Source organism: Lontra canadensis, unplaced genomic scaffold (genome assembly GCF_010015895.1).
Source record: "Lontra canadensis isolate GAN:19392208 unplaced genomic scaffold, GSC_riverotter_1.0 scaffold2, whole genome shotgun sequence".
NCBI lineage: Eukaryota > Metazoa > Chordata > Mammalia > Carnivora > Mustelidae > Lontra > Lontra canadensis.
In genome coordinates, this window is record NW_022630996.1 from 29028649 (window position 1) to 29041657 (window position 13009).

The window sequence follows — 13009 nt, forward strand, 5'->3', positions numbered from 1 at the left end:
CTTTGTTCTTAGAACATCAAGGAAACCCATTAAAACCTTTGTCATCAAGACAGTGCTGTCATTAATAGCAAAATTGTTTCTTAGCCTGACTTTATAAAACTTTACACCTGTGCCCCTCACTTATTAATCCCTGTCTGACTCGCTCTTCTGAAACTGTTCTCTCAAAGGTTGCTAATTTCACCAAATCCAATGATACATTCTCATCCCTCTTCCTTTTAAATTTCCTAGATACAACTTACACTTGATGACCACTGCCTCTTGCAATTCTCTCCTTCCTCAGAGTCTGTGACTCTGGTTATCCTCCTTCATTTCAGTTTGTTCTATTTCTGGTTCTTCCATTTTCCTTCCTATTTCTTAAATGCAGGCATTCCTTTCATTTTTCAGTTTGCCCAGAGGGAGCGGAATGGGTTTTTGGTTTTGGTTTTGGTTTTGGTTTTAACCTGAGCCTCCTCTTCTCTCAACAATCTCTCCCTTGGCAGTGTCATCCAACCCTTATCGTAGGTCTACTGTCATCCATGGGTACTTCCTGAATTTGGGCTCTTTACTTCCAACAACGTATACATCAATACTGGAATGTTCCACCAGCATTTTACATTCAATATGTCTAAAATTAACTCAGAATCTTATTTACTGAACCAACCCTCTCTTTTTTTACTTTTGCTGCCTCAGTTAATGATGTCTCCTACCTCCCAGTTACTCAAGCTCCAAACCTTAGAGTCAATTCTTACTCTTCCATCTCCCTTGCTTCCCTTATTTAATCACTTGATTTAAAAAAGAAAAAATGTGGCTTCTACTTCCTCTTAACAATCAAATCCATCCCTTTGTTTCTTGTCATCCCAGCCCCTCTGCTTCTATCCAATTACGCTCTCCCTACATTGCTGTCGCTGCCAGCACATGGGTCCTATCTTTTCATTTTTCATTTCTCGCGAGATCTAGCACAATGACTCCTTCGGAGTAGAACCTCAACAAATATTTGTTAAATGAATTCAATAAAGGAACAAGTTTTCAGAGAGAAGGAAATTGTCAACATAAAGGTTAGAGATGGCAAATAACTATATTTTTAAAAGCCTGGATCTTAAATTGAGAGAGAAGTTCTTAGAGATGCTAGCCTTAAAATTAAAAATGAATTTTATCAATGCTTTGAAACCGGCTTTGTGACAGAGTAGAGAGAAAAATCTAACAAATCAATCTTTTAGCATTTTGGAAAGGAACATGCCAGATTCTTTATCTTTTTAGAACTCATTAAAATTCTGAAGAACTCTCACTGTTTGAGGTGTTCACAGTTATGGTGATTCCTGGCTCCTAAGGCACAATTTTTTAAACCCAGTGGCAGTTTTTGGGTCTAGAGCATTCTTTCACTTTGTTTTTCCTCAAGCAGGTGGAGCCCTAGAAACTCTCACTTAGATTTCACTGTGAAAAAGGTTACTTTTTGCAACAGACTAAGGAGTGAAAACCATTATCAAAAATAAATGCATTGGGGAGCTTGGGTGGCTTAGTCAGTTAAGCGTCTGCCTTGGGCTCAGGCCATGATTTCAGGGTCCTGGTATCAGGCTCCCTGCTCAGCAGGGAGTCTGCCGCTTCTCCCACTCCTTCTGTCCTTCCCGCCCCCCCCCAACACCGCCTCTCTGTACAGGCACACTCTTTCTCTCAAATAAATAAAATCCTTTAAAAAAATAAAAATAAATGCAAAATCTTTCTTTCTGTTGGCCACTTGTTCCAGGTTAGTGAATTTTTAAAATAAGTTCTTGGAAAATGTTTCCATGTTAGTCCCTGATGAGAGCTTTCTTATCAAAATATCTTCCAGAACATTTATAAAAAGTCTCTTTTTCATACATAGTTCTAGATTTTGTTAAGAATTGAGAATATCAAAGATAAGTGTTTTTAAAGTTTTAGAGAAAAGCTTAAAGCAGAAGAGACAGCACTTTAAATGAATGACTAAAAGATCTTTTCTTAGAACATTTTCATCCTAGCCTATCTTTCTCTGCATTTGTCAAGGATTATTTATTTCCTGACACATATTTTTACATAAACAATGCATAGAACGAAAATACTGTATTTACTTATCATGAGATGTGCATCACTTGGCAAAAATCTGATGTGTCTGTCTGATTAATTTTGAAAAGAAGATAATTGCTGCTTTAAATAAAGTTGTATTTATTTATTACAAGAACCATATTAAGCAAATTACACTGGTCTTCCTAATCCACTGATCAATAGAGTTAATTTAATATGCAAAGAACTTGAAAAACTTTAGACTCCTTCAAACCCAGGATGTCCAGTATTTTGCTGTTGTTTGCTTTGTCCCTTTAGTCCTAACCCTACAATCAGTTTTGCTAGGTTTGGTGATAAAAGGAATCAAAAAGAAATTAGTTAAGATCAAATAAGGTTATAATCTGACCCATTTGAAGCAATACCTTTACATTAACTTAAGGATGGTATGAAATTTTTGTCAGCTATTAAATATATATTTTTTAAAAATTCCTGTTCATTTAAGTTGCAGACTTCAGTGTTTTCTCCAGAAGAGTTAATGAACTGAAGGGAAAATATCTCATTAATTTCTTGAGCCCCCTTGTGAGGCAAGAAAATGACATTCTCATCTAACAGCTGGAAAACTGAAGAACTAGTGAATGTAACTGCACTCAATTGCAAAGGAAAATAATACTCTAATAACCAAGGAAGTAGATAGGAAATAATATTGCAGAAACACACATTCCTCTCTTATATTTTAAGGAATCAATACCTGCATCTTAAAGTATGAGGATAGTTAAACCCTTGGATCTTGGCCCTATACCTTTTGGCAGAGTAAATTATTGCCTCACAGCTTGGCAGTGCAGTCACCCTTTTAATTTACTTTTAAGTAGCTTTTCCCTAATCCATACAACCCAAGATCTGGCCAATCATGAATCCTAAGTAAACTTATTTAAGTCTGTTATTCTGTAGATTTTTTAACTGTAAAATTTCAGGAAATAATAACTTTGCAAAGTACATTGAGACCCTAATTGGGAAGTAAAACAGAACAAATTGAATTGATCTGTAGTTCACAAAAATGAACTTGGAATTTGCAAAGCATCACACAGTTTTGAGATCTTCTGAATTTGTTTTGCAAAAAAGTGGAATGTCTCACTTGAATGGAAATGCCCTCAAGTTACTTCCAGTATTGCTGTAGGATTGATTTTTCTAGGTTAAGGGAATGCAAAAGTTAGGTGCTTTGTATGTATTCTTTTTCGTTTTTTTGTTTCTGTTTTTTTAAACAAATAATTATCTATCTTTTAAATGGGTTTAGGATATCCCAAAACAAATCAGGAATACGGAACATCATTTCACTATTACCAACATAGGGCTTTGTGTAATGACTGTGACACCATGACAGTGAAGTATTCATTTTTAAGCTTTAAACAGACAAAGCTTTACCTCAGTGTGTCCAATAGAAATACAATATGTAAATTAACCCATATTATCTGTATGCTGATTGGCTTGAGTTCGCCCGAATGTCACAATCTCACCACCCAGCAATGAGGTATTTTACTGCTGTCTGGAGATCAAATTATTACTGTAGAGAAGATCTTTATTTTTTCTGTTTCATTAACAGATTATTATAAAGCAATAAGCATGCAGGAGGAGAAGCAGACGTTTTACATTGGGAGTTAATGAAAGCATGTCTGCTCGTTTTTTGGAGATGGGGAGTTGTTTAAAATCTTATACCACCCCCATAAACAAAACTCTTCGGAAATGGTAAAATAAGGAAATGCATGATTCCAGAGGCATCCCTAAGCACCCAGTTGTCAGGCTATGTGGTGTCTTGTGATATCATCGGACCTTTTGGATGGGTGTAAGTTTTATGAATTCGTTATATTCCTAGTATTTTTCTTCCGTGAAAACAGAGGGGGAGGGAAAGGAAACTCACACACACAACTGCTTTGACATTACCAATGTATCGGTCAGCAGCCGTACTTGCAAGAAGGAAAGAGAAAGGCTGTTGCTCGGTGGGGTGGAATGCGAGGAATAGTTATTTAAAATTTTTCTAAGCCTGATTCTATAGTCAGAGTCGTTAAGGTAAAATGGATGTAAATCATTTTGCAGTTGTCCTCCGAACTTAGCTTCTCCCTACTTAACATATATTTGCGTGCATTTGAGAATAGAAGATGACTAACAAAGACAGGGCTGCCCTAACCTGCTTTCCCTTCTTCCCCATTGACAAGGTTTTTCTTGACGGCACTTTAAAATATATATATATATATATATATATATATATATATATATATATTTATCTTTTCTTTTTTTTTTTTAATTTTTTTTTTTTTTTTTTTTTTTTTCCCCCCCCCCCCCCCCCCCACGCCCGGGCTAACCTGCAAATGCAAAGGTCAGCTGGGGAAATCATTAAAAAGGAAATCTAAAAGAAGCTTCCAATGCATTGGACCCCCCCCTAAAAAAGAAAGGAAGGAAATATTCGGAGAAGACTAGGGTTCCGGGAAGCTGAAGAGTGGGCGAGCGCCCCCAACACGGTGGCTTCTCCTGGCGTTGCCCTAAGGGAAGAGGATTGGCCTGAGGTCCTGAAAAAGCCTTTCCGAGCCCCCACTTCAGGTCTGGGCAGGGAAAAGTTCAGTAGCAGCCAGAAGGGGACAAAAGCCTAATTTTGCCAGTTCAACAGGACAGCAGAGTCAAACCCTGCCAGCTCTGGAAACGGGTCGAGGCTCCTGTTGGCTCCACAGAGGCTGAAGCAGCCCTCGCCGCCGCCCTCGTCGCCGCCGCCGCCGCCGCCGCCGCCGCGGCCCCTGCGTTACTGGGGGAGACGGTGCCGCTGCGACAGGGGAGGACGCGGCTGGAGCTCAAGGAGGCTCCAGCGCGCAGGCGCCGCCGAGCCTTGCCTGGATGCTCAGTCAAGGCACTAAGGCAAAAAAAAATCAGCAATTTATAGAAAGAAGAAGCTATAGTCTGTCGGGATATCCAACACCAACAGGTAGGAGGATATACTCTCGGTTAAGTTTGGGGGGAGGGGGGCGCACAGTGTTGATGAAACTGCAGGTTCACCCGCACCGAGCCCTCCCTGAGGTTTTTTGTTTTTTGTTTTTTTGACAATAAACTGCATAATGGAAGTACATTCAGACAATGCATCTTCAGTAGGGCTTATTGAGAGCTCCATTTCTGGAAAGCGTTGCAAGACTGAGGAATATCAGACTGCGAATCACCGGGAACAGTCCCCTTGCAGCACAGAAGCAATCTCTCTCCCCATCTTCGCGTATGTAATGCATGTCTCTCTCCCCCTCCCCCTCCTCCACCCCACATTATAAATCCAGGGGTGGCGGATTTCAGGTTTCGTAATGTTGCATGATGTGATCGGTATTTACCCAGGGATGTACTGGTGGGGAAATTAAAATCGTCGAACGCAGTTTTGCCTGGGCTTTCATCGGTATATTCCGGGCTAGTGAGAAGTGGCAAAGGAAACATGCTTCGTGGGAATAACAGAGGAAGCCGATTTTCCTGGTGTGGCTCTCAGGCACCCAGGAGACAATGTGCATTTTGTTTTAAAATGAAGCCACTTGTGATTTGCAACAAAGATTATCAGTGTAAATAGGAAAGGCTTAATTGCCCGAGAAATACAGGTTCATGTTAAATTCATTTGAATCCAGGCAGCCAAGGTCTACAAATGGAAGTGCATTATTCCTCTGGGTGTGTTTCCCTGGCCAATATTTACATTAACCGTTTTTAATAATCATGTGGGTTTAAAAGAGAAAAGATTTACCAAAAATGGGGAGTGGGGTGGGGAGGGAAAGACAAAAGATTAAATCACATCAAATGCGGGATAACTTCCTATTAATTTCGGAGTCTAATGTTGAAATTGTGCTTTAAGATTAATCAACAAATACTCTTCTTGCAATATGCAGCATGAATAGTGCCACTTAAGTTAAAAGACATATTTTGCAAGGGCTCTTTGGATCCATATCAGCAGGAAAGCTGCCTGTAAAACACTGACAGATACTAACAGAACTCAGATAATGTAGGCAGGCTCATCTCTGTCACCTACCAGCAATCTTGTGGATTCCATTGTAAAATTAGTGATTAATTCTTGGACTGGCATATTTTATGACTGTGGAACATTTTATTCCTTCTGTCCTAAAAGTACCCAATCAAATTTATGTTCTCCAATATAAGGGCATTTTACAATTCATCTAGTTCAGAAAACTAAACAAGCCAATTTTCTGAAATCTCAAACAAAAATACTTACTAAAGCAAATATTATTATTCAAAATTAAAACTTTATTTGCTTCCCCGTAAATGAACAGCTTTATGTTAGCACTGCCTGACATCATTACTTGTTAACTTAAGAACTGATAGCTCATTTTTTTTCCAGATATTCTGATGGCAAATCAAATGGAAGAAAAGAGGAAGCATGACTGCAGATCACATCAGTTCTCTTTGTGGATTACATTTTCAGTAAAATGTATGGATCTATCTTTTCCTTGTTCTTACATCTAGATCATGAGACTTGACTGAGGCTGTATCTTTATCCTCCATCCATCTATGGCGAACTATAGCCATGCAGCTGACAACATTTTGCAAAATCTCTCTCCTCTAACAGCCTTTCTGAAACTGACTTCCTTGGGTTTCATAATAGGAGTCAGCGTGGTGGGCAACCTTCTGATCTCCATTTTGCTAGTGAAAGATAAGACCTTGCATAGAGCACCTTACTACTTCCTGTTGGATCTTTGCTGTTCAGATATCCTCAGATCAGCAATTTGTTTCCCATTCGTATTCAACTCGGTCAAAAATGGCTCTACCTGGACTTATGGGACTCTGACTTGCAAAGTGATTGCCTTTCTGGGGGTTTTGTCCTGTTTCCACACTGCTTTCATGCTCTTCTGCATCAGCGTCACCAGATACTTAGCTATCGCCCATCACCGCTTCTATACAAAGAGGCTGACCTTTTGGACGTGTCTGGCTGTGATCTGCATGGTGTGGACTCTGTCTGTGGCCATGGCATTCCCCCCAGTTTTAGATGTGGGTACTTACTCATTCATTAGGGAGGAAGATCAATGTACCTTCCAACACCGCTCCTTCAGGGCTAATGATTCCTTAGGATTTATGCTGCTCCTTGCTCTCATCCTCCTAGCCACACAGCTTGTCTACCTCAAGCTGATATTTTTTGTCCACGACCGAAGGAAAATGAAGCCAGTCCAGTTTGTAGCAGCAGTAAGCCAGAACTGGACTTTTCATGGCCCTGGAGCCAGTGGCCAGGCAGCCGCCAATTGGCTAGCAGGATTTGGAAGGGGTCCCACACCACCCACCTTGCTGGGCATCCGGCAAAATGCAAACACCACGGGAAGAAGAAGGCTCTTGGTCCTAGATGAGTTCAAAATGGAGAAAAGAATCAGCAGAATGTTCTATATAATGACTTTTCTCTTCCTAACCTTGTGGGGCCCATACCTGGTAGCCTGTTATTGGAGAGTTTTTGCAAGAGGGCCTGTAGTACCAGGGGGATTTCTAACAGCCGCTGTCTGGATGAGTTTTGCCCAAGCAGGAATCAATCCTTTTGTCTGCATTTTCTCCAACAGGGAGCTGAGGCGCTGTTTCAGCACAACCCTCCTTTACTGCAGAAAATCCAGGTTACCAAGGGAACCTTACTGTGTTATATGAAGGAGCATCTGGAAATCTTTAGCCTTGTGAAACACTAACCTTCTCTGCTAAGCAATCGTGGCTTGTAGCCATATCTTGAGAAGAAAATCAAGAATGGGATCAGCGGTTATAAGGATTTGGGCAACATTCTGCAGTATTTGCAATAGTTCACCTATAATCCTATTTTAAATCTCAGAGTGATCCTGCTGACTGCCGGCGAAGGTTTGTAATTAAGAAAGGACTGAACCACTGCCCTAAGTTTCTTTCTGTGGTTGAAAACTAGATAATGAAAGTAGCAGGTGCTAAGTATCAGTGCTAAATGCTGTGTATATCACTACTTATGAGAAAAGAAAAAACATCAAAAAAACAATTAGCATTGGACATCTTAATAAATTAAGTTGACATGAGGTAAATGTGTTGATAAAAACTAATTTTAGAAGTTTGAAGACTTTAAAACATTTCATACTATTATTGTTTTGCAAAAACTAAAATATTTGGGGACTTAAAGTACTGTAAGCCACTAAAGACGTGCCATGAATTATTGGATTATCACACTTTTAAAAATTCGCCTTGTAAGTTTGGGAGAGCATTCCAAAGCAGTATATCGGTTTCAATTAGAGTTTACTCTTTTTTTTTTTTTATTAATACATTACTATTTCTAAATACCACTTTCCTTACCTACTAGTGAAATTGCTAGCATTGAAGTGTATTATGTGGTTTTTGTTGATTTGGTATAAAGTTTTTCCAATTCATTTATATTTTACAAATGCTAGATATTGGTCTAGGAGGCAACATTAATGGTACCAAATGGTCACAACTGAGCAGTTCTAATAATGCAGAATAAACACATGTTGCCTTAAAGGGTTATCTAGTATCTTTCATCTTATTTAGCATTGGAGCAAATAGTCAAGGGAAATAGAATTAGTAACTGGTCATGGTCATGCATCTGGAAGTGCATGGACGATCATTTAATACTCTTTTTCCTTTTTCCTCACATGGTTTGAAATTTAAGGTGCACATCACTGGGATAATGAGATTTTCTTCTGAGGTGTGCTACCCATTCTAGTGTGTTCTAAGAAGCAGGCAGTTGATGTATGTTTATATTTTAAATCAGCTGTCAAGGGGAGACCACAGCCTTAGTAAGATATCCTGCACAATTTGAGAAGCATTTATTCTACCGACGGCACAGTCTTGTTTATACTTTCTGCACATTCAGTGTATTGGTCGTTTAAATTATTTCAGTTTTATCTTGTGAAAGCTTATCATATGATTTCTGGTATTTTAGAAATACATTAGAGTCTGTGAGTCTCATTCTTTAAGATACAGATGTGTGAATTTCAATATAAAGTTGCATTTGCCAAAATTTACCCGTGTAGCCTGTTACTTTTCTTGGAATAAATTTTACCTTTTTGGCAATTAACAATTTCTTTTGATCTGGGAGGCAAGCACAAACTAGGAAAACTAGCTTTATTATGGTTTTGCTTTTTGATTTTTTTGTAGCTACTATATTTTGATACTGGAAATGCACAAATGATAGGGAACTTAAAGATGATAAACTGACAAATAATATTATCTACAAAAGCATTATTTGGTAGCTTATCATAGTTATCCCTCTATTTATTTTTACAAACTAGTAATGTTTAGAGATACATACCTGCTTAGTTAATTGGTTCAGAATTTTAATATAAATATCACATTTTAATTTGGAGCACTGAAGAAATTTTGGATTCTAAATATGTAACATCGAGGAAGAATGGTTTACAATAACATTATGACAAAACCAGAAAAGTTATTGTTTTTGTTTTCCATTGTTTTCATTTGTTTTTTGTTTGTTTGTTTGGTTTGGTTTGGTTTGGTACTTGAAAAATAAGATTGGGAATCTAATGGAACAGAATTCTTTATTGCTACAGTAATTCTGTAAAGAGACTATCAATATAAATATAAATGAGGAAAAATAAATCACTGGAATGTCTCAATGATATATGCAACTATTCAGTTTTGCTCATATAAGGACAGCTCAAGCCATGATTTAGTGAGCACTGTGTTTAACCTCATTTTACTTTATACCAAAGTTGACTGGATCTGAGACAAAGTTTAATGTACAATAGGAGTTGAATCTAGCAATAAAGTCCCCTTGTTGCTACTAAAATCATTCTCCAAAATGCAATAAAAAATGTTATCAAAAGGTATTCTGATAACATGGTTTCCAAATCAAAAAAAAGTTATAGTACAGGCATAATTACAATGATTACAGAGAACTTGGCTTAGAGCTTCAGATATCACCAGCAATCAGTGGAACATTCAGCAATTGTCTTGCTGCCAGATCGGCTATTATCAACACTAGTCTCCATAACACAGACAAGAAAACTGAGGCATAGATTAAAGGTAGGGGCATAAGGAGTCAAGAGCAAGAGCAAAGTGAGATTGCCTGACTCTCCCTAGCTATTTGGAATAACAGATTCCAACAGCTTGGTAAGTGACCAGTGAATAAGGCAGAACTGTCATAAATTTTGTTTAAGCCTACTTTTGACTAACTTGGCATTTCAGGTCAAGGGGCAAGCACTGGGTGCGATACATCCCTAGTTAATCGATGTCATTTATAAATCAATGAGTAATGGTAGCAATCATGTAAAAGTCTGCTTCCGTGTCTTAATGACCGAATGACATTATCTATTTTGGCACCCATTCCAATATTTAATATTTAAAAACAGTTGGTAACTAATTCAACTTGAAAATGTTATTAATTTTCAACCCCTGAAAATATTCCCACTGGCGAGTCCAACCTCCCAGTGAGAAAGATCCATTATCAGTAATAATGTGTCCCTCCTGGACTAATTACATCTGAGCTGAGCAGTCCTTAAATTGTTTCCCTTAATAATGATGATATGTTTGCCTGGATGTGTCTATCCTGCCTCATCTGGTTCCTTTGGTGCAGAGTGGATTTATTTATGAGATGTCTGGCTGGAGCTAGGCATTCAGTCTGTGACTGTGGAATCCTATGCAGATAATAACTGAGGTAAAAGACGGTGAGTAATTTGCCTACTTTCCCACAGAGGCCCCCTTTAAATAACAAAATTAACCATAATCATTAGAAAAATATTATTTGTAGGACAGCCTATTGACTGAATCATCTTCTTCAAGTGTTAGCTGGTTGGATTTCAATAGCAACATTAAAAAATGTATATATACCAGCATTTTTCAGAGGTTAGCTGACTTGTCATTGCTAACAGGTGGATATGTTTCATTTACTTCTACCTCTGTGACTGCTACCTAAATTGCTTATTAATTTATTTACCCATTCAAAAAATATGTATTGGGTCCTGGGCCTGGTGCTGAGAACACAGTGGAAAACAAGACAGAACATTCTCTCATGAAGATTTTTTAGTCTAGTGGGAATGACAATTCAATCAATTAAATACGTAGTAACAACAAGTTACAAATTTTATGATAGTAAATATTTCTAAGATGGAGTTCGTATTAATGGCCATAAATGGACTGTTTTCCATTTTTCCTTCGGTGCCTTACCCTATATCTTTTCCCAGTACTCCTCGGGATCTTTTATATGTCATACTGCCTCAATTCAGAGGGAGCCTCCCGTTCTGCTCACACTTCATTTAGATGAATCACCACATTACATTTGGGAACAGAAGTTCCCATGTTGTTAATGCTATACAAAAAATAACAGCAAAATCTGACTGTTAAAAAGTTATCCACTCCATGTCGCGACTTTCTACTTCCACGTGAGCAGTATTTCAGTTCCTTCAAGAAACTTGGAGATGTCTTTTCTTACATACTCATACGTGTCTACAAGGTAGCAGGAGAATGGGTAAAGTGTCATCAAAGAAGGAACTGAGAAGCCAACTCCTGGGGACCCTCCCATGGTGCTCAAGCAAAGATGGGAATAATCTGTGAAACAGTGTTCATATCTTTTACTGTTAAAGCATGCTGCTGCAAAGTTTTTCATGCCCCTTGTAGACACCATAAAACTCCGTAAGCCCATAATCTGAAAAGTTTGTTTGGCCTCCAAATTTTATTTCTATTGCAAATACAGTTAAAGATCCTCCATGTAATAGTGAGTTGTGTTGCAATGGGGATTCCTATAGAACAGTCTGTAAACAGAACCCAAACTTCACTTCTCTGTATTCACCATTAGATAAATTTATTTTGTTCCATTCTTCATTTTACTCCACATTGTTATCTAAACAAACAAATACCAGTTTATACTGATTCCATATTAAAAAGGAAAGAAAGAAAATAAGACGATAAATATTAATGTTTCAAATACTGGTTAAACCCATTAATTGAGGTAGATGGTTGCCAGAATTATGGGTTCTTTACAATTCCAAAACCTTGTCAGTTTGTTCTTCTATGTAAAAAATACATCATTTTCATGTTCATGAATATTCTCTTCTAAATGTTTTGGGGGTGAAAGGAGATTGCAGGGTCTACTAGGATAATTGCTTATTGCTGACTTTTTTTTTACTGTTGTTCTCAAATCTGGGCATGCTAGTGTTCTGTGATTTCCCCAATTCCCTCAGAAACTCTTTTTTACACCATATTAAAATGATAGAATTGTTTCATTTTCGAGGTACAAGCTCATAATTAGTCTAAATAGTGGTGAAAATGAAGATATCATTTGTAGATGACTGGATTTTTTTTTTTTTTTTTTTTTGCCGTTAGTCAAATAAGTTAAAGTTAAAGAGAATTCAAGCAACGGAGGAACGATTTTTTTTTTTTTTTTTTTTTGGCTAACTGCCTTATACTGCAATGTAACAGGTCCCAAAAAATATATTAAGACCAAGAGGCTTTAACTTTATAAAAGGATTATATAGATAAAACCTGGTTTTTAAAATGGAAAAGGAGCTTTTATATCATCTCCTTTCGCCAAAGGGATGATGTCCATTAGTTGCTCAAACCCTTTGGATTAAAAGGCTTTTTAAAGTCAGTTTTCCTCCCACCAGATCAGGCTGTTAATACAAGGGCTGGAATCCTATGAAAGCTCCGGAAGAGAGCAAAGAGAATGTGTTTATCTCTGAGTGATTGTAGAAAAAGGCCTCAAAAAAGCCACACATGGTGTGGGGCTCAGAATTACTCACACTTGACATTCACAACCAGCCCCTAGTTCCTTTTGGTGCCACTGGGCAACATCATCCTCAGAAAGAGACAGGTTTTCAAGCTTGGCTTGGAGGCAGAAAGCAGTTCTTTTTTTTTTCCCCCTCCCTCTGTGTGTTTAGAAAAATAATAGATTCTTGACACAAATATTAAAATTGATATTGTAATATACATCTTGGTTTATGGGGTTTTAAAATAATGTTTAACTAACGTGGGTATTCAAGATCATGGGATGAGGAAGAAAATTACTATAATACTTGGAAAAAGTTATTATAATAGTAAAAAA

General features: G+C 37.8%; 1 protein-coding gene across 4 annotated transcripts; it reads left to right on the top strand.

Moving 5' to 3' along the window:
• Positions 1-4441: 4441 nt before the first annotated feature.
• On the top strand, positions 4442-8978 carry GPR85 (G protein-coupled receptor 85). 4 transcript variants are annotated; one of them, XM_032871119.1, is made up of 3 exons: positions 4442-4957; positions 5095-5236; positions 6350-8978. In XM_032871119.1, the coding sequence occupies exon 3, from the start codon at positions 6520-6522 to the stop codon at positions 7630-7632; it is 1113 nt and encodes a 370-aa protein (XP_032727010.1). In that variant the 5' UTR covers positions 4442-4957; positions 5095-5236; positions 6350-6519; the 3' UTR covers positions 7633-8978. The 4 variants fall into 4 exon arrangements, with proteins under 4 accessions (XP_032727010.1, XP_032727001.1, XP_032727018.1 ...); XM_032871110.1 differs by having other exon boundaries at positions 5119-5236; XM_032871127.1 differs by having other exon boundaries at positions 5122-5236.
• Positions 8979-13009: the final 4031 nt, after the last annotated feature.